The 21,617-nt window shown below is 42.0% G+C and overlaps 1 protein-coding gene across 11 annotated transcripts in view; it reads left to right on the top strand.

The window, feature by feature from the left end:
• ARVCF (ARVCF delta catenin family member) overlaps positions 1 to 21,617 on the top strand; it is a 259,648-nt gene that overhangs the window by 204,565 nt on the left and 33,466 nt on the right. For 9 of the 11 annotated variants that reach the window (XM_042034727.1, XM_042034729.1, XM_042034732.1 and 6 more), the window contains 4 exons: positions 3,233 to 3,350; positions 4,593 to 4,764; positions 7,060 to 7,077; positions 11,524 to 11,595. In XM_042034727.1, the coding sequence (XP_041890661.1) occupies positions 3,233 to 3,350; positions 4,593 to 4,764; positions 7,060 to 7,077; positions 11,524 to 11,595 (380 nt within the window). The remainder of the gene's footprint in view (positions 1 to 3,232; positions 3,351 to 4,592; positions 4,765 to 7,059; positions 7,078 to 11,523; positions 11,596 to 21,617) is intronic. The other 2 variants (XM_042034728.1, XM_042034730.1) reach the window with 1 other exon arrangement.

Below are 21,617 nucleotides of genomic sequence, written 5' to 3'. Positions count from 1 at the left end.
GGTGTCAGCTGCTTTGCTATTTGGTGTCTTGTGTGAAACACTTCATCTGCTGAAGAATGTCTTCTGGCGTAAAACAATACTTGTCTAATGAAAAGTTCAATGAAAAACAAAGCTCTCTACTTTATCCGGGTCTGGATGCCATATGTTACATATCTCCATTGCATGAGTATCTGGCCTGAGCAAGGCTGTGCATTCCTTTTGTGGAGTGTTGCCCTGTGTAAGGGGAATGCAAATCCTCTGTTAACTGCTGGAATCAGTCATCTGTTTGTTGATTTCCATCACTCTTGGAAGAAGGGTGTTCAGAAGCCTTGCTTTGGAAGCTTCCTTTGGAAGATGGTTTGGTTACATCTTTCATTGGATCATGCGTAATAGATGTAGGATGCAGCAAGAATAATCCCAGTGCAGATGTGAAACGGGAAGATATTTTTCCTGACTCCTGTCAGTGGAGTGCACTATCAGGTTGACTATTCTGTGGCAGTTTCTGTGCTTTTTAATGACCAGTGCCAGCAGTAGCTTCCTGTCCATCTCATTCCTTTTGTTTTCATGCTCCAGCCCCTCCTGAAGACCCAAGATGAGTTTGATCAACGACTACCAGGTGATGCTTTTCAAGGAGGTGGATAGTAGAGAGTCTTAACCCCATGGCAGAAATGCAACCTGGCATTTTCCTGTGTTGCAGGGACTTGCAAAGGTAGCTCTGGATCATGGAAACCAACCCTGGCAGCACTTCTTGTGGGATTGCCAGATGAGAACTTAGTCAAAGTGTACCGTCATCGTTTTCATAGGGCCCACCTTTGTTCAGAGCTTAGGGGTGTCTGGCATACTTGTGCATGGATCTGAAATGCAAATATTTCCATGGGGATTGGGAGATCTTTGCTGCCTTTTTCAGTGTTGGAGCAGCAGGAAGAGCAGACTCATGATCAGGTGCTGATCCCCCTGGGCTGCATTTGTCTGAGATCTGCCTGGACTGCTGGGACAAGAATGGGAGCTGAGCTCTCCCATAGGTCTGGGTTATGGTTTACAGACAAGGAAACGGGGTTTGTGCTTCCATGGTAGATAAATCCCATGGGCTGCTGGTAGCTCATTACCCAAGGAGGGAGGACTAACAAAATCCCCAGAGTTGGGTATTTATAGAGCAGATGTTTCTGCATGAGATGCTCATAAGGATACATTTTGTGATGTGATAGTTAAAACATTAAAACTGCAAAGTTTGATGTCTGGATAACTTAGTCATAGCATTAATTAGCTATTAACTTGATCCTGCAGAGTTTTCATGCTTATTTGTGTGTGATATATGTGGAAATTTTTTCTCAAGGCATTAATTTTCAGTGAATTTTTCTATAGTCAAAGAGACAGTAAGTGATACCAGCAGGCCACATTCTTGCTGATACAACTTTATAATACTTTTTTCAATCGTAACCTTATTAATATCTACCTTGATATTAACCCCAGTACAGATCATAGAAGTAAGAAAGCAGGATACACAGTACTGTGGTGCTGTTCATAACCAAAGCAGTCAAACAAATGTGCAAGTGTGGTAGCACAAATGAACCACAGAAAAATCTCTTCTGAATGGGCCATAGGGCAAGGAAGGTGTGAAGGTTGAGCTGTTTTGCCTTTAGTCTGCAAGTGTTGCTTATGAATTTTAACACTCTAAAACTTAATGAGGGGAAAAAAAAAGTGATACACAGCTCCAGATAAGACCATTTATAGTGCATTTCTGTTACCTTGAAGCTTAATAAGTAGAGTTCCACATTAATAGATGTGCTTGAAGGTGAAGCTGCTGTCGTTTATTGTTATAACTCCTGAAAGGTATCTCAGAGAATTTGAATTCTAATTTCAGTTTCATAAAGACGTGGCATTAAAATTCACATTTGTGTTTTTGACACAAAAGGATTAGTACAACTGGAGATGGGAAAACAGCATGTAGAATTCTCTTCCATCTATCCTGTGGAATCATTTTAATATCCACTTTACCTGCCTCCTATCATTCATTGCTAGTGAGGCTGTGTGAGGATTTGAGGAAAGGATGCATTTATCTGTGCTTTTCATTTGTGTTCTTAATTGAAAATTAGTGCTGTTACAGCAACCAGCTCACAATTAAGTGCCTTCAGATTTTGAGAGGTCTCTGAGAAAATGTGGTTTTTCTACCTATCCAATTAACACAGCAGCCTGCCTAGATGACCGGGACATGGGAGAGGACCATGATTGATGTGTTAATTACTTGGAGATTGGCAGTCCCTCTAGTTAAAAGCAAAAACTGGCTGCATGATCCTGATAGCAGAGGGTAATGATGGTGTCCTCAGTTTTTGAGAGGTAACCTTACACAGCTTTGTGGGATTCAAAGGCCTGAAAGCTGAAAGGTTGTCTGTGTTATTGTCAAAATTACTGCGTTTCAGCTCTGGGAAGACCTTCCATAGTCTTATATGACACTTGGTCAGTGAGCACTATTAACAATAATTCTGTCACTTCATTTTCCCCCTAAAGAAAAAAGGGGGGGGGGGGGGAAGGCAGCCTTTGGAAAATTGACTTGAATTTTATTTATTTATTGGGTAGTGGCAGGTTGGTGCTTATGCAAGGCTGGAGTATCAGTCTGTGCTCGCTGGATGAGTGAGGCCAAGTTCAAAGGTCCCCTCTGACAGTTTCTTCGGTCATTGATAAATGTAACTTCTAACAACTCCAAGTAGCCTTTCACTCTGGCTTGCTTCTTCTACCTGTGCCATTCTCTTGTGCAGTGTTTAGAGAAATTTAAAGGATTGTGTAAGCTATCGTCCTTTCCTTACTAAAGGTGACTGATCTAGGCTTTGTGCTGAATCTGCTGCACACAGGTTTTTCAGTTTCTGTGGCCATGATACTGCTGAGCAATCTTGTGACTATGCATGTTTTTCCTAAGGTGGTGAAAGTGTCTTTCGGTTTAGAACTGCTGGTTTTGAAATCAAATTTTTGGTTTACATATTGTTTGTTCTGCAGACTTCAGCTTGGTTTAAGGTGAGTCCCTGGACTCACCAGCAAAGCAGAGAAATGTGTTTGTAGGCACTTCTGGGATTGTGTTCCCCTTTTTGTTCAGGCTCAGAGAGTTGCAGATGTGCATTGCCCATATTGTACTGAGATTTAGTGGGTTTGTCTGTCTACTTGGCCTCCTAATTGTTCATCCAAGGTGATGAGTTTTTAATAATTGTAGTATAAATCAACTTTATAGTGAAAACTATACTTTCTTTCAACTCTCTTCTGTCAGGAACGTAAGTTCAGATGGAGCAGAAGCACGCAGAAGACTAAGAGAGTGTGATGGCTTGGTGGATGCCCTCCTTCATGCTTTGCAGTCTGCGGTTGGCAAGAAGGACACGGACAATAAGGTGAACTTGAGCATTAAAACGTGGTGGATGTTTCCATTAATTTACGCTGCAGTGTTGCACTGAGATCCAACTTCTCTTTGCTGGTATCAGAAGAGGATTATGCTCGCTGCAGACAATAGAGTATCTCTGGTATCCGTGGTACTGCTGGTGGGTATCAGCAGGATGCTGCTCTGTTTCTCTCTATGGCTGATGAGGGGAGCAAAGGCTGGCGGCTGAGAGGTGGGGAGAGTAGTCCTTTATTGTCAGTGACATTATTGCTGTTGTTCTGCATTACTTAATTGGCATTTATAAGTGCAGTCTCCAAATCAGAATTGAGTCCCGTTTGCACAAAGCAGCAAAGGAGTCAGTTCCCATTTTAAAGACTTTATTCAGCACCATCTCTAAAGACTGAAGTACTTAGACATTAAGAAATGTTTTCAGACCTGCAGCACGTTCACTGTGGCTTTTTTTTTTTTGGTGCAGATTCTGTTAATCTGTTTTTATCATCATCTCATCCCATGGCACTTCAAAGTGTATTTATATGCATGAGGAATATCATAACTTTAACCTGTTTGAAAAAGAGCATACTATTTCTTTCTATCACCAGAAAGCTTGTAAAGCATCGTTATTTTATTCTTTTTGAGTCCCACCATGTGATGGCCTATACAAGGGAGTTACAAAGCCCTGTTACTTAATCAGGTAATTTTGGAAGTGGATTTTGTAACCACCTGGTGGTTCCCATTGCAACCTACAGAGCATTGCTCTTGTCAGAACCCGATGTGCTGTGGATTAGCTATTACTACAGGACAACGTGTGTTCTCATTGAAATCCTCACAAGGCCTAGGTTTTGACCCAGAGAAAATTTAATAAAATGAGCCCCTTGGAGATTGTAAACGTTGGAAGAATGAGAGAGAGACTTGGATTAAAATAAGATCCTTATATGATCATTTTTTGCTGTGTATTTGATCTTTTGGTGAATTGTATTCTTTATGTAAGATCAAGTGGTATTTTTGATGAGAGAGTTTTCATTTTGAATGGATACTATTTTTGAAGTGCTTCACTTTCAGAAAAATAAAATTGGGTTTAGAGGAAGAATGAACTTTAATTTAAGGGTCTTGACTAAATCTTCCTTGAGAGCTACATGGTTTTCCTGGGACAGGTGTCCTTCTTGCTTCAATTTCCCCAAGCCCTCCTCTGTATGACACAATGGTTTGCAGGTAAGAGGGTGCAATACTACCTGTAACATAAATTTCTCTGTAACAGTCTGTGGAGAACTGTGTGTGCATCATGCGGAACCTTTCCTATCATGTCCACAAAGAGGTCCCCGGAGCTGATAAGTACCAAGAACTAGATGCTGGTCAGACTACAGGCACAGGAGGCTCTCAGAAGAAGAAGAAAGATGATGCTGGTTGTTTTGGTGGAAAAAAAGCTAAAGGTATGTGTTGCAAAAAGCTCAGAACTGGAAATGGATTTGGGGGTAAACGTTGCCGTGCAGTTCTGCTCTTGCAAGCACATTCATCGTGCTTGTTTAGGATGGTGCAGTTTGTGGAGTGTTTGCTGTGTTCTGGCATGTGTTTATCTCTTGTGTTGTATCACTGTTAGATATTTGGGATTCTTTTTCCCACTATTGCTGTGATTTTGTTTGGCTTTAAACAGGAGTGCTGCATGCTGACAGATGACACTCTGCTGTTGGAAAAAGGTGGATGTGCTCTGCCTCTCCTCTGCGTTGCTGTGTTCTTGCATCTGTCAAATCTCTGCTCAGTCCCCTTGCCTGGCTGTGTAGCATGCGTGCCCTCCTCGGGAAGCCAGGCCAGCATGGATCCATCCATCCATCCATTCCCCTGCATGGCACTCCTGGCTGTACATCTTCCATGCCTCCAGAGTCTCATACTTGAAAACAAACTAAAAGCCTCCCCTCCCACTCAACCAAAATGTACAACCTCCCAATTCAGTCACTATTTCAGTAATTTAAATTGCAAACATGATTTTGTAGCTTTTAATTGTCAGTCACTTTTAGACCTGTTCTCTCCTCTGGGGCATGAGTGTTGCAAATGAGTTTCATTATAAGAGAGGATTAATAGTCTCAGTAACCCCCCGTCCATGTTTCCTTTACAAAGAGACACTCAAATTATGTCCATTTTCTTTGTTGTTTTAGAGAAATTACTATTCTAGACTGAATTCTGTTTTCTTTCCTTTCTTAGAGAAATGACTATTCTAGATGAATTCAGAGATAATTAATTCCATTTTCTGTCTAGGCTTCATTCTCCTCATTCATGTGTACACACATCCTGGCTTATTATTTATAGCCAGGTACAAGGAAGGGTTTTGCCCCTAAAGAGCTGATATGGAGTTGTTTGAACTTGATGGACTGTGTGCTGCACATTACTCTTTGATCTGACCTGTACAAGTTGCTAAAATATTACATGTTTCCATATGTGTTAAGGAAGTCATCACAGTGTGAACTTGCTTTTGCAGACTAGTCTGTCATCAACTAGATTTGAACTGTTTAAAAGAAAAATTGGTGGGAATCTTCTAATGACTGAGGGAAAAACGAAAGAAATAATTCTGCCTGCCTGGCCAGCCTGTTCTCACAGGGTGTGACTGAACCTGCGGTGTGATACCTGTTGGAAACTTTGCACATGTGCTGACTTGAGCCTGTTCCCTGCCACTTGCAGTCACTGTTGTTGCTTTGCTTGAGAGCAACACAGTCAATGGAAACACTTTCAGACATAGAAGCTCAGAGTGCCCTGTGGGAGGAGGGTGTTGTGCTGAGGGAGACCTGTCCTCATCGCCTCGATGGCAGTAGCCAGGGAGCACTCTCAGGTGTGTGTCCCACACCAGGTGTGTGCCTGGGCCCACCTAGAGATGCCTCTCCTGGGGCTGTGCACCCGGGTACTTTCTGTTTGTCAGCTGAAGCACCACATCATGTCTTTTTGGACAAATTGGTCTCAAAATCATCCAACAATGAGGATGAGCCTGTGGACTGCAGCAAGCAGTGCAGGCACTCAGTGACAGCTTGGGTTTGGCTCTGTGTGTTCAGCAGGAAATGACAATATATTTAATGGTTTTTCCCAGCTTTTTGCAGTGCTCTTTTGAAAGTGTGCTATTCCCTAGAGGAAATCAACTGGTGATAATGCTGGGCTCACAGCTTGTGGGATGTAGATCAGAAGAATAGAGAGTCTCAGACAACTGTTGTGCTTAAAAAATAAAAGTTAAAATCCATTCATAAATGTGCTTTTAAAATCATAAAGAGAAGCTCCCTTGTCTTCTGTTAAATTTATGTGGATACTGGTCTGAACCTATCTTAATTTTCTCAGTCTAGAACCTCAAAATTTATCTGTTCTCTCCTCTCTTGTTCACTTAATCTCACACTGTTTCCATGTTTATTTTATTTTATTTCATGGTCATTGATCACAACATTTCAAACACCTCTGCAAAGGGCTAGTCATCCTTCTGTCCCCTCAATTCTGTGAGCACCTTTTCATTTAATGAAAAGAGAAAGAAAAGAAAAAAAATGCTGTGCAAAGAAAGATTGGGGGTTTTCAGCAGGAACAAAAGGGAGAAAGTGGAATACCTTGGTTTGGTTTTTTAATTGATAAAACTTCTGTAGTCTTATAATACTCAGGTTTTGAACCTGTTCTGTGAAATTCTGCCTCTTTGTGACTGTTCCTTTGTATTTTCTTCATCCTGTAAATTTTTGTTTTTCTTTTGCTGCTTTTCTGGTAATTAGAGGAGTGGTTCAATCAAGGTGAGTCTGCAATACTTTCTTTTCATCATCACCATAATATGCTTTGTTCGGCTTTCTCATGCAAGGCTAAGAGCTGAGATCAAGGTCTTGTTCGTTCACCTTCCCCTCTGCTCCCCCAATGCATCCTTCTGTTCATTTCAGCAGGCATGGAAAAATCCTCTGAGGGAGCTTTGCAGTTTGGTCTTTCCACACCAAGAATGGAAAAAACAAGGATTTTTTCATTCCTGGTGTAAGTGAAGTAGGGGAATTGCTGTGCAGCTGGCCTGCTAAGCCCAGGAGAGCAGGAACACCCAAGTGTGAGAGTTGTCTCCCCAGCCCTGTCAGATGGAAGGCTCTGCTGGCTGGTCTGGGGGATGGAAGTAGCTGTGAGCCACAGCAGCTTGGATGTGTATTCTGAAGGGTCCTTGGCACTTCCTCTGCTTGGGCACGGGCCTGGGCTGCTGCAGCTTTGTTAGGCAGAGGAGCTGGATGAAGCTATCCCCAGTACCTGTCTCAGGGGATAGGCTTAAGTTTCTCATCCCAGCACAGTACGTGGAAGTGCACCTGGAATACACAAGTCTGAGGCTAAAGCTTCCCTCAGCTGGGAAGTTCATAGGCTGTGGGTGCCTGGGAGACTTTGTTACTGAGGCTGATTGGGGATGAAGGCAGGGCCATTTTCAGGTCACGACACTTGCTTCAGATCATGGGTTCTGGAGGGTTGAGCCGAAGGAGAAGTGTTGGGGAGGGGAAAAAACCAAACAAAATCTAATTGCTCCATCCAGCAAATGTGCTGGGTAGTGTTCTGCAGGATACTGATTCTGGACTATGAGTGGTGAGGCTGTGGAGGATGGACTTGCTGGCAGGACAGAGCTCAGCCCTTGATTTCTGTCACTCCTTTGTGGCCAGTTCAGTGGCTGTATTAATGAGCACCAGGGAGGATAAGGCGGGATTGTTATGAAGAAGGACTTTCCCTTAAACTTTTATTTCAACCAGAAAGCAAGCTTTTGGGAATTAATCCTTCAGCAGAATGATCTGCTGAATCATGGTTTGATTATCCGGTAAAGAAAAACCACATTTGAGGAAGATCAACAAGAACATTAGTGGGTAATAATGCTGGGTCACACTTCAGAGTCTGTGCAGAGTTTCTGACAGGTGGAAAATGCTGAAGGTCATGTTTTGGTTGTTTCTTATATAATGAAAAGTAGCAAGGGGGGGGAGAGGGGAAGAATTTTAATCCCACTGTTTCAGAGACTGTAAATTGCATCTTGCACAAGCAAGTCTCATGTCAGGCAATTTTCCCAAACCAGAGTGCTCTGCCAATCCTACAGCCGGGTCTCACAAAACAGGCCTGTCAGCAGGCATGTTCATAACTGTCTCTTGGGCAAGGTTTAGAGCTGTGCTTCTGATCTAACAGCATTGGCTTTTCTCTGACACACCTCAGGCTGGAGAACCTGGAGATGGGTGGAAATTGAAATGTACAAAACCAGGATCTTAAACTCCCTCCTGCTGCAAGTGCGGTTTGTGCTGTGGTTTCAGCTTCCCTGTGGTGCACAGCCTGATTGTGAAGATCCAGAAAGTGGCAGTGGAGTGCTCCATACAAATCCCAGCCACATGGGTTGTGTGTGTGTTCACATTCCTGTTGTGAACAATTGCACAGGGTCGAGGGAGAGAGCAGGGTGTTCAGAGCTACGGAACCTGGCAGTGATGCTGGTTCTCTCATGTCATCAGGTGGGCATGGGGATGGCCGAGAGGACTGTAATCAGTAGGCTCTCGAATTGTTAGATTTGGTCACCTTTTTAGAAACTCCAAACCAGTATTTGTGAAAATCAAAGGGGAAAAGTAGCTGCTGGGCCTCAGATTGAAACCTTTGCTTTCTGGGTGTATTTGTTTTGGAGTCTTCTTGCAGCTTGCTCACCTTGTCTCTATAGGAAAGCCCTGGAAAAATGAGTGTGCTTGGGGTATTTCCAAACCAAATCCATTTGATTAAGCAAGTAATTTGTAGAGTTGAAATCCTCTTGGCCAGAGCTCCATATTCTGAACAGCTGCCATTGGTAAGCAGCTGGCAGCTTCTGCTTTGAACAGACTGGCTTTGGCCTGCAAGGTGGAAGTTTCTCAGAGGGCTGAGACACAAACCAGCAGAGGCTCCTCCAAACCAGCCAGTGTTTGCTGTCTGGCCCAGAAATGGAGAGATAGCAACTGAAGAGCCCAGAGCACAGGTGGAGGGTGCTGTCTTTATGAAAGATGGGTTAGTAAATAGGCGGCTGCTTTGGCATTCCCAGGTCAAAAGTAGCAGCCAACACTGCACTCCTGGACAATTCCTCCTTAACAAGTTGTGCACAGACACAGTGCTTACTAAACACTGCCACTGAGAAGAGGGGAACTCTTACTGTACCATCTCAGTTCTGTAGGGCTGATAGAAGTTCCAAACCAACCTTTAAATTATAGAGAGAACTTCTGAAATGAGTAGTTATGTTGAGTAAGGTGTGGCTCTCTTGAGAACATGTTCTGAGGTTTAAACTGTCTAATGGCAGAGACATGAAATTTGGGGTCATGTGAAAAAACAGTTTGTCTTACTTGTAGATAAGATGGAGTCACATTTATTGGTCTGCCTTAAGTCTGTAATCTTTCCTAAACACTGACTTCCTTCCTTGAATGCTTTTTTTTTTTTTTTTTTAAATTCCTTCTGCCTTGCTTTTTCCTGTCAGTGCTCTAAGGGTCAACAAGGGTTTGCAGCCAGTAACTGGGTTCACCTGCTGTTACGAAATGCACTGTCCTTTGGTGATGTACAGCACTTTTTCTTTCTGGTATTTGATTCCCCAAGCAACGTGTTGCTCCTTTCACGGAGAAAAAAAATGGTGGAAGGCTGTAAAGTGCCACTAATTGCTGTCCCTTCCTTTAGAAAAGATACCTTTCGAGGAGTGCTGTGATACCTGGCTGCATGACCTTTTGGCAGCTTAGATGGGCTTTTACATACTTCAGTTAAGGAAATTACTTCAGATAAGCAGAACTTCTAGGTGCATGTTTTGTTTTGCACAGCAGTTGAAGTTGGCTGGTATTCTGTGTTGGCATTTCAAAAGAAAAGTGTGTGATTCCATCCCCTTCCAAAGAAAGGGAGAGGGTGGAATACTACCTTGAGGGGAGATTTCCCTCTTGATGTTATTTCTGAATATTCATAATGGTATTTAAAAGCTCGATTCTTCTGTGTACAGTACTGAGTATTTTTATCCTTTTGTCAAGAGGAAAGGTAGAGTGACCCATTGAATTCACTGTGCGTGCACCAACCCCCTGCTATAACAAGGCAGGGACTGGCCTTTCCCATCTCGTTACCTGTTGCCAGTCAAGACTCACACTGATCTCCTCATTACATTTTCAAGGACCATTTTCCTGTTTGCTTTTAAGCAGCCTGGCTGGTGGAGCTTTCAGCCCTTTCTGTAAAACCTCCATTAACAGCCTGGTAGTCCCTGTGCAGAAGCCACTTCTGGCAGCTTAAATTGCGTTGTCTGAATTCATTCTATCACACCTGCCTTCCTTCCTCTGGAGGGAGAAGGACTAAATTTTCCCCCCTCAAAATAATTTGGGAAAGCTAAATTGTACGCTACTGGCCTCAGAAGCCATGCAGATTCTTGCACTGCCTTCCAAATCTCTCTCTCTGCTGTCAGTATTCCTCTGATGGCAAGGTTCCTGCTTATCCCACAGCATCCATGCAGGCTTACCCAAGGCAGTGTGTCTCCTTGGGGGCATGGAAACTAACCCTTCCTTCCCCATGTGTTTCCATAACCTTGAATTCTCAACCTGACTAAAACTAAAAGTGCAGGTTTTGTTCTGTTTTCCATAAAGGATTGTATAAATTAAAACTGATGTAATGGTTTGACACTGCTTCTTAGCAGAAGTATGGAATTATTTCCATTAGCTTCTAATAAATAGTAAAAATGACACTTTGTCGATTGAAGGGCAATTCAAGGTTAAGTTGTTGGCTGCTGTCTGTACAATATATTAAATCCAAGTCTTCCTGCCTGGTAGTGGCATTGAGAATAGAGGCTACAAAGCAAGGCTGTTGTTTTTTTGCTCTGCTGCTGAGTTTTTGCTTCAGCTAAGCTTCGGGTCAAAATCCCTCTGTGAAAACAGCAAGTAAACACTGGGCTTCTGAGGGAGGGGCACAGCTTTGCCAAGAAGGGAAATGGCAGAATTTTCCAAGGTTTAAAACACTCTTAAGACTCTCTGAAATGCTAGTGCTAAGCATGTTTGCAGATCAACCTGAAAGCAGCACAGGTGTTTGTCCCTAAGTTCCCATGCTAAAACCACAACTGTGCAGCTGGACTGCAAGTCAGATACATACAATTATGGGTAGCAGTCTGTGATTTATATTCTGGGTCTGTATCTTCTCCCATCTTGTAGATGCACATGACAGAAACTTACCTGTCAGTATACTGACAGTCATTTCTATCTGTTGTCCTCTTTTTTGCACAGGAAAGAAGAATGGAGATTTGGACAGGAATTTTGATACACTTGATTTGCCTAAGCGGTCTGAAGCAGCAAAAGGTAATGCTAATGTTTGTGCTTTTGGAAATAACAAGTAGCTTGGGAGCTGGAGGCTCTTAAAGGGACTTGAGACATGAGCATATCAGGCCAATCTCTTTCTTTTGTAGTGACTTAATTGAAATAATGGATATATCTGTGCATGCTGTTATCTAGTGTTGAATATTGGATATGACTTTTTATATAAAACTGCTGAATTGGTGGAATCTCATAGAAGGCTGTCTGATTTGGTGTTAGGTGATTGTAACTCCAGAGAGGGGTGAGTGCAAGCTCTCCTCCTCTACAGCTCCATTTGCAACCCACCTGCACCAGATGTGACTGTAAGGAGTTGTGAAGTGCCCTGGGTGAGGGTACTTAGCACTAACCCTTTCCCTTCCCTGGCATCTCTGTCATTTTTCAGTGTTCTGTGGAATTGGATGACAGCAGGGATTGAGGTTTTTTCCCTTTACTGATAGTCAGTCTTCCCCTGAACACAGTATTCCTCCATGTCTGTACTGAGCAGTACCTGTAGTTTTCCAGGATATGGGAGGTTCACAGAAAAACTCTCCTGCATTGTGCTTTTTGTATTTCAGCTCTGCCAGAGGTGGAATCTTTCACAACCTTCGTTCCCTTCTTGCATGCATGGTACTTCTTTTAATTGGAGATTAGGAGGTGATTTGGGATTTTGTCAGAATTCTTAGAGCATTGGATGGTGTTTTGAGACTTGCACGGGTTTTGATTTGAAGTGTGTGCAATGTCTCTGCAGAGATCCAGCCATTGTCATGGCAACTGCTGCATTGCCACCCTGTCAGCCTCACCTTAATGAGCTGTGAATACCCAGAACTACCTGAGTATTCCTCAGAAGAAAAATTTTAAACTCTTCCCGCGTCACTTAGAGAATTTTGGAGGGTATAAAGAGACAGTGTGACTCAGTGGAGAGATCCATGGACTTGGAATACCTGAATTATGCTGTTTTAGTGACCTTGGTCCAGTCCACTTATTTGTGCTTCAATTTCCTTGGCTGTTAACTGGGAGCAACAACAGAGGTTGTGTCTGAGATCCTTAGGGATGTGCTGATAGTCAGTAATGGTGTAATAATTATACATACATAGTGCTGCACTCAGATTCACAGTGAAGCTCTGATTGATGATATGCAAACTAATCCTAATATGCAGATGAATCTAATCTATTTACAGATACCCTTTACAGTGGATGCAGTTTCTAGTCTCGTGTCTAAACTGATTTTCATTTGGTGCATTATTACACAAGATCTGCTGTATCTTGTGCAATAATGCAAGATACTGATGTACCTCTTAGAAGCTGCAGTACCATCCTATCTAGAGAGCTGCAGGAAACTTCTGCTAACCAACCTTCACTGGCTGCCATCAGTTCAGGCTGGGAGTTCATTACAGTGCAGAGCAAGGAGACACCTTTAGGATGCAGGAAAAGAAAGGAATGCAAAATATAGCAAAGGCTTCAGCATTTGCATTCCTTTCTAATGTGATTGGAATATAGGTGCCACTAAAGGGAAAAGATGGAAATCAAGAATTTCTGCAGGAAAATGTATCTCGTATAGCTTTCTTTAAAATAAGATAAAAATATTTCATGTGGCTCTGTTAATGGTAGAAGTGATGTGCAGATCTGATGGGAGATGTATCTGTCTCAGAGCTTACACAGCTTGTTATCATATTCAATTGCTAGAAATCTCACACTCTTGAAGAGGTTGTTTGATAATTTTGAGATACCCCCATTTAATCAAAGACAAATAAATTACATATCTCATGCTAGATAAGGTCAGGAGATTAATCCCACAGCATTTTGAAAGGAGCACTTTGACATGAAAAAAGGTGTAAGTAACTATTGACTTGTGTGCTAAGAGTAAAAAAACCAAGACAGTGATGCATTTTTGTTCACTTTTTTACCAGTGGTTTCCTGCCAAGCATCTCATTTACTTGAGAATTCCTGGATACTAAAGGTTCTAACAAGGTTGCTTGAACTTCGAATTGTTCGGTAAAATAAAGGAAATAAAATTGCTGTTTTAAAACCCTTAAGAGCCCTGGTCAGATCTCTGCTACAGAGTATAATTGGCTCTGATGAGATCAGCTCTCAGCTGAGGCAGAACCTCGTTACCAAGATGGAAAAATCATGCAAGTTTTAATGATCAAAAGCACTCAGATTGAGTGACATGATGAAGTGCTATTTCAAAAATCAACAATTATAGATTAATCTCTTTCATGTATTATTAAAGCCATATTAAAGTGAGTTTTCAGCTGGAATCTTTGTGAGCAAATGAAACTGCAGTAATAAGATTTGTTCATGCAATGCAGCAGATGAACATTGGGGTAGTTAACAAATACTGGGATGTAGTGTTGTTAAGTCTCCTGTAATCTTGTAGTTAACATCCATGGAGCTTATCTGATGGATCTAAAGACGTGATCTCAAGAACTTGACATAATGGTTTCCCTACAGGATACTCCTAGGTATGACCACTGAGCTTAATTGAGAGTGTGCTTATGATCACTTGAAAAATCATGAATTAGCAGCAGCAAACTATTTCAGACTTATTTTCTATCAGCTCTGGAAACTTCATTTTGACTCCAGATTACTTTAATGGTATGAATCACTGCTTGTCCTGTAGCCAAACATCATAAAACCAGAAACTTCTGTAGATTGTGAGATTGTGGGTGATGTCTGTGCAGGATGCAGAGGTTTCTCAGTCCTTCTTCAGAACATCTGTCCTGCTGGTACAACGTCTTAGGAAAATCTTCATATCCTGAACAATCCAAAGGCTCTTGTGAGTTGTAACCTAGTATTTTACTTCCCCTCCTGTCCCCCCCGTCCCCCCCCCCGAATTTATTTGTTTTGGAGAGGAATGAATGAAGGAAGGCAGTTGTCTTTTTCAGAGTGATGAACTAGAGTCTCTTCCTGATGGCTCCTGGTTTTTTAATGGGAATCAGGTTTTGCTGCAGCACATCATTTGAGCAGTCCTGAAACCATTTCTAAGCCTTTAATAATTTTATGTGCTAGGCATTCTGGCAGGGGAAAGCTTCCAGTTCAGGGTTGTTATCTGTGGTAAACTGGATAATGTCAGATGGGAGAACTTGCAGTGCTTTCAGAAGCTGTCTCATCTGATACTAAAAAATGAATGTATATGCCCTGGCAGTGTCCAGAGTACTGCTGTCCTCGTGAGGAAAGATTGTGAAAGAGAAGCTTCTTGTTTCCTCTTTGTTGAAAGGAGTGTATTTTTTTTCCTGACAGTCAAAGAGAGAGGGAGGATAAATTTCGGGAGAAAGTGGTATGAGTTTGCGTAGAGAAGGGAGCAGCACTGACAAGAAATTATGAATGCTGTCCTCAGAACCTTGCTAAATTTAGGACTTTCAAAAATTGCTGCTTCTGTGAGGGGGTAAAAGTCTTGCTGAAATCCCTTCCCCAGTCTAAAGTAGGTCAGTGATAGTGGTGCTGGCTGCCTCCTCTGCAGCGTATTCTCTTCCGCACTACCACAGTGCTGATTTCTCCTGTGTACACATTAAATACATAGCGTAGTACAACTCCTGTGCTTTGTTCACAGAGTCCTTATTTCTGAGCAGGAATAGTGGCAGGAGGCTCAGGCACTGGGGGAAGATCAGGATTCATCGTATCTGTGCAGGGGAAGGCAGTGTCTCAGATGGCAGTACCTCTGCAGTAGGGTTTCCTGAGCAGAGTTAAGGATTGATGTGTGTCAGCCCCCCAAAGATGTTACAGGAGTTGTAACATTTAATCCTCCTGTGTGGAGGTGTTGACTGTCCACCTCTGCTCCTCAGTGCTGGAGTATGGGAGAAGAAAGTCCAGAAGAGCAGAACAGTTTTTTATATGGAATCAGCATTAGGTTATTCCTAATTAAATCCAGACCTCTGTGCTGTCTGGTTTAAGCAAATCTCATGGCTTGTTGTTTATGTGCACATGCATCTGGGGGCAGAACAGTAGCTGCTCTAAGGAGCTTTGGGGGTTGAAGTTCAGCTCTCATTTCAATTTGTCTCATTAGGGAGTTGAAAGTCTTCAGCCATAACAGGATGTGCAGGTACATTTCAGCTGGGTGGATGAACTAGCTCATTTTCTCCTTTGAAGCAGTTATTAAAGTGGTTATTAATTTCTCTTTCCTGTTTTGATTACTTAAGTTTAGTTCCATTTAATGGGAACATAAGTTTAGGAGAGAGTTGTGCTGAAATACTGAACCAGTGTTAAAATGCTTGTAATTGAAGAAGTCTATTTTGTTGCAGTGGGGACGTCACAGAAAAGCTGAATTTATTTGAAAGCTCAGCTTTGTGTGTACACTTACCTTGGCCAGCAGCCTACATAGGCAGGGAATGAGATTTTGGATGAACTTGTCAGCAGGTGAATTTCTTCTTCTCCATTATCTGAAATCCTCAGTCACTTTCCATGTAGCCTCATGCTGATGATAGATTTTCTATTCTAGAAGGTGAGTGTTTAAATTCCCTTATAAATCTTTGTATTAGTGCTCCAGGAAATTAGACTTCCTGGCACTGCCAGGATAATGACTTTAACTTAGTAGATTACAAAAGTGCTAGCAATTTGTCTTCAGCTAAAGGCAACATGTAGTGGAAAGAGAGAGAAACTTCACTTTACTCTGGCTTTAGTTTGTAATTAAGATTGGCTGTGGTTCACATTTCACTGCTGCTTTAATTTGCTTTCTTTAAATCTTTGCAAGTTGACTCAAGCACTCATCTGCCCTTTCCAGCTCCCTTCCATCATTAATTTTGATTGTTGTATTGTGAATAAGTGAGTAGAACTGATTGATTAATGGCACCATCCACACCCCTCCTGTGCCTGCTGGTGGAAATTCAGGGACTGGGAAGATCTCCTCTGTGAGAGCAAGTCATGTGTTCTTGTATTAACATCTTCTGAGTATTTCATGCACGTTGTTGAGAATTCCTATCAGAATTATTAAGTATCTCTCATTTCTGTTGCTTTACTAAGCTGAGTATTCATTTTGGTCCCATGTGTTTTTCATAATTTACAAAGCAGTGAAAGATTTCTCATCTGTCTTCCAGTGCTTTGAGTCGGAGAAAATGTATTGCCTCAAATAGGAAAATTCCCATATGGAACCTGGCCTTGCCAAACTTTCTCTAGTCTGGTACCTTTAAATTCCCATTCTTTTTCCCAATATTTTCAAGGAATTCAGAGCAGGCACCTGTGGATTTTTCCTTTCTTGTGTACACACTCTTTCCACAGCTGACTGCTAATTGTATTGGAATCCTCGGCCTTTTTTGTCATAATCTTCTCTGATTCTTATGTTCCATGTTCTTATTTGTTCAGAGCTGGTGGACACATACATGAGTTGCTGAGCTGTGCTCTACAGCTGAAAAATTTATTGTGATCTTTGTGGATCTGTTAAATTTGAATATGTAGAACATAAATAGTAAGTTTAGGGTTGGAACTGAAGGCTTTGAAAAATCATACGAGAAGATACAGTTGGAATGTGAGTTGGAGGTCCAGAAGTACTGTTCTGTCTCTGCCACTAATTCTTTTCCCTAAAACCCCCAACAACTTGGTAATACAATTCTATCCTATGATATTCTTACTTTGGAGACTGTAAGGAAACAAATGTTTTTCTGGGAGAAATGCTAAATGATGTGAGTGAAGCCTTGTACAGTAACTGTGTACAGCAGTGCTGCTGAGACTCACAGCTCTGCCGTGTGGAGTTCAGTTACTCCACAAAATCACAGGAGAGGAATTTGAGATGGTTACAGGACCAGCTCTGGTCTTATCTGTCTGCTCAGGAATGTGAAGAATAGTTCCATCTTTGCATCCTCATAATTGCTGCCATGTTTGTCAACTGTTGCTCTCTGTTTCTGAGAACGCCTCGACATTGCAGCTCTGAGCTGTGATTTCCAGTCCTTTGCTTTGTCTGTAGGGACATCCAGGCAAAAATTGTATGTACAGATAAGACAGGCTGGATTCCTGGTAGGGGTGAAACGGCATCTGTGGAACAGAAAAGCTCTTGCAGCGAGTAAGGGAAAAGCACAATGTTTGTGTGAGTAGACTGTGCTGTGAATGGCCCAGGTGAGAGATGGTGTCAGGAAGATTTAAGTTGGGGACTTGTAATAGTTCTGCTACGTGGAGGATGTAGAACCAGTGTAAACTGGAGAAGAAATTTCAACTGTGGTATTTAAATGCCGCTAACGCCTCCCACCCCCAGCATGGACACTTCATAATGTGAATGTCTTTCAGCTTTAGGTCATGCAGCTTTGAAGTTTAAGCTGAGAGACCAGTGGGAAACAACTGCTGGGGCAGGGAGGCAGGAGGAGCAATTGTAGTGATATGAGAATTCCATTCAGCTTTTTATTTATAGAAGCTGAAACTCTTTGTGAAGTCCATTTCTGTTTGGCTCTGCTGTAATTTGCTTGCCTGTAGAACTCCTCATTTTCCCTTTGTCTTCCATCTCTGTCTTAACAGCTAGAGGTCACGTGCAAGATGAGTTAGGATGACAGCTTCGTTTCTGAATCATTTCAGATTTTTTCTTCTGAATGAGAAAAACTGACTCACTTCTAAGATACTTCAGTTATCTTGGAAATAGTGAATCAACATCCTCTTCTTTATCCTTTTTTTGCATTCTTGAATGTTTAGTCTCCCTCAGCACATGAGGGGGAAAAGATGACAGTTGGAGGCAAGATTCTCCCTCGGCACCTTTAGGTCCTTTCACCTGTGGCTCTCATAAAAAGATTCCATTAGTCAGCTTCCAGCTCCTTCTTTCCTGAGGCTGACACCCAAGAATATAGACCTATTATAATAATTAGCAGTATCTTGAGAAGACAGGAATCCCAGGTGGTAAATTCCCTTTCCAACTTGATGTGAATTTGTGGCCAAGTTTAAGTGCACAGAAAATGAGATTTAGGCATCTTAAACAGGAAGAGCCTATATATACTTGCATAATAAAGTGGCCTATGAAAAACTAAACAGCAGGAGCTCCACTAGAGCATATGGTAATTACAGCAGCTAATAAGGAGATGGAGTGATCTGGAGCTTCAGCTAAAGACAGAACTGGAAGGAGAAGAGTCTCATTTTCCCAGTCCAGCGTTGCTACTGACTGAGTGACCTTAGGCAAGTTAATAGCATTCAGTTGCTGGTGCTGTAGTGAACCTGTTCATGAAGAGCCTGCTATTTCCACTCCCTTCACTAGAAGAATCACTTCACCAAAATAATAGCTAGAATTATTCCTTCACTAAAATAATTAGTGTTTTCACTGCTGCTGTGATAACCAATGCAAATGGAGAGCACATGATACGTTTGTAAAAACAGAGAAGTTCTGCTGAAGTATCCTGTATCCCAGCTGTTGCTAGAAAATTTAAATAAAAACACAGTTTCAGTTAAAGGTGGATGGTAGAGGTTTGCCCCAGTGAGATACTGTGGGAATGGACTGAGGCGTTAATGTTACAGAGAGAATTTTGAAAATATGTAATACTGTGAATTGCTTTGTGCTCTCACTAAGCATATTGCACTTATTGTGTGTTTTTATTGAGAAGTTCAACTGCATTATTTATGATGCTTTGTATAGAAAGGTGTATACATAAACGAATGCATAACTTGAAACATCGGTGAGTTTTACTCCCCAGCTACATTTACTTCAGTTGTAGCTGTGTGTGCAATGCAGCATCTTAACTCTTCAACAACTGATCGGATTTTCATGTCATTTCCACTTGGCTAATATTTCTGATGAAAAATAGTTAATGTTGGAAAGCTATAGTTGTCAGTCATATGTTTTTAATTATCACAGCTTTGGCTGTACTGTTTGCCCTGCTGAGAGTGGTTAATTCTCTTCCCTCCCCGTATTTCAGGTTGTGTATATGTTTTTGTATGTCTCATTTAGCATTTCTATTCTACAAGCATTTCTGATTGTTACTCTAAAATAGAATGCTTGTGATTACAGAGCATAGCTCATTATACAGATGCTGCTCCAGGACTGTTTATAAAATGAGAATGTGCCAAAAAAGCCTGCCAGGAATAAAAGCAGGAGTTAATGGGAAGGTGCTTATCCCTCATAATTGTAGCTGCCTCAGTCCTGGGACTCAGTCACTGCAGTGAAAGACTCACTCCATGCCCCCATCCATCACTGTTGCATTATGTCAGCTTCTGCCATGCCACTTAGTTTCAGTTAAGAAACAATAACAATGAAATCTCTGAGTTCCCCCCGCTTCCCTTTTAGCATAAGCGTAAAAAATGAGATGATCCTTTGAAGAGGGGTACGAATCCGAAAGTTGTCCTGGTTGCCCAGCCAGTATCGCCAGGAAGCTCGGGGAAGAGGAACTCGGCTTCTGTCAGAATTTAGTGATTCAGTTCCATGTCAAAATCAATTACAAAAATCTTGTTGCACTAAGCTACTGTTGTCTCTGGTGTCCATCAAAAGTACCGCAGCAAAGTTGTGCTGACGAAGCTGCTTGACAAGTTAAGAGAACTGCAGAAAGTTTCAGAACAGCTGAGGCAGAAAAATGGTGTAATGTTGATTTAAATCCCTTGCCAGATTTCCAGAAATAGTGTGAGCAGAAGCAAAGGAGGTAGTTCTAGCTCCGGGTGAGTGTTCTGAAGCATGTGCCTTTAGGAGTAACTGGAATGTGGATTTCTGAGAGCCCAACATGACTGGTACTTTCAGAACTCACCACTAGACAGACATCACTCGAGCCTCACTGAAAGCATCTGTCCCACCTGGTATCCTTCTGCCCACAGAAATGGAGGCTAATGCCACCTAATTGGGCATTGGAGCAGGTTCCTCAGAGGGGTTTTGAAGGGTTCTTGATTATCATTGAAGAATTTCAAGACCTGACTGGACAAAGGCATCATAGCTCAGTCTAATTTTGGCATTGAGCCTGCTTTGAGCAGGAAGATGGCCCAGGTGACCTCCCATGTTCCCTTTCTAGTTGTTCTGTGTGACTCTCATTAACTGATTACAGAGCCAGCCAGGAAAAGTGTATCTGCAGAAAACCAGCGTATTTTTCCAAAACAACTTAATCCACAACTGCTGGATTAGGTGACTCAGATGAGAAGAGAAATGAGAGAGTCCATTTGCCCATGGAACCTGAGAAAGGAGCATATATACAAAATTGAGTGTATCAGGTTGCACCTCAAGATACGGCTTGTTTCAAAGACAAATACATTTTTACTTATAATATATACTTTACTGGTGCCAGCACAAAAAAACATGGAATCCTCAGAACACTCGATAATCAGCCTCTGAGTGTCTGCTTATAGCAGCTAATGATGGGGGAGAGAAAGGGGAATGAAAATCAAATAGTTGTATGATTCTGAACTAATTGCAAATTGTGGTACTAGAGATCAGGCAAGGAGACCTTCCTTATAGTGCAGCCAAGACAGGGAGGTACATGCATTTTCTCCACTTTTGCTTGAACAGTATTATAGTTAATGGGGAGCTTTAATCATAGATTTAATCTGAAAATTAAAACAAACTGGAATGTCAAATAACCGGGGCATTTTAAATTGCAAAAGCCACTGATGCTCATTAGTTGGGCTGAAGCTGTAGTCACATTTTGCAGAAGAGCAAATAAAAGAGAATCAAAAAATAAAGACTTCTGTTTTCTCAGCATTAATTTCTAGTGTGTGTACCTGCACAGCTGCTGCAACCCTATTATCTGACTCATTACTTTGTAAACCATTGTGAGATCTCTTGTATGTGAAGGCTGCTATATAAAGCCATGTTTATTTCTGTAACCCCGAGTGCTCTGCACAGGCTTAAAAGCTCCCCTCCTTCTCCACCATGACAGGGGAATTATAGGACTTAATGTGCCATATACCTCTAACTGTGGATTGAAGAAAAATGACCTTGAACTGAGAGGCAGGCATTTTACATGGTAAAGCAGTCACTTAAATTTACCTGTCAACTGGAGGCGGGGGGAACCTTACCTCTGCATGGTTTAGAAAGCAATGTCAATCCAGCTGCTGGTTGCTCTGAACCCACTGAGAGCTTGATTGCTGACCCAGGCATTTCCAGGTGATCAGTGAGAATGTTGATCAGTATGTGGTAGAAAGGAGAGCATTTT

Source organism: Corvus kubaryi, unplaced genomic scaffold (assembly GCF_017639235.1).
Source record: "Corvus kubaryi isolate FWS band 111438036 unplaced genomic scaffold, C.kubaryi_AGA036_p1.0 37382, whole genome shotgun sequence".
Classification (NCBI taxonomy): domain Eukaryota; kingdom Metazoa; phylum Chordata; class Aves; order Passeriformes; family Corvidae; genus Corvus; species Corvus kubaryi.
Note: the sequence above shows the minus strand (reverse complement) of the source record. Positions and strands in the feature narration are given on the sequence as shown.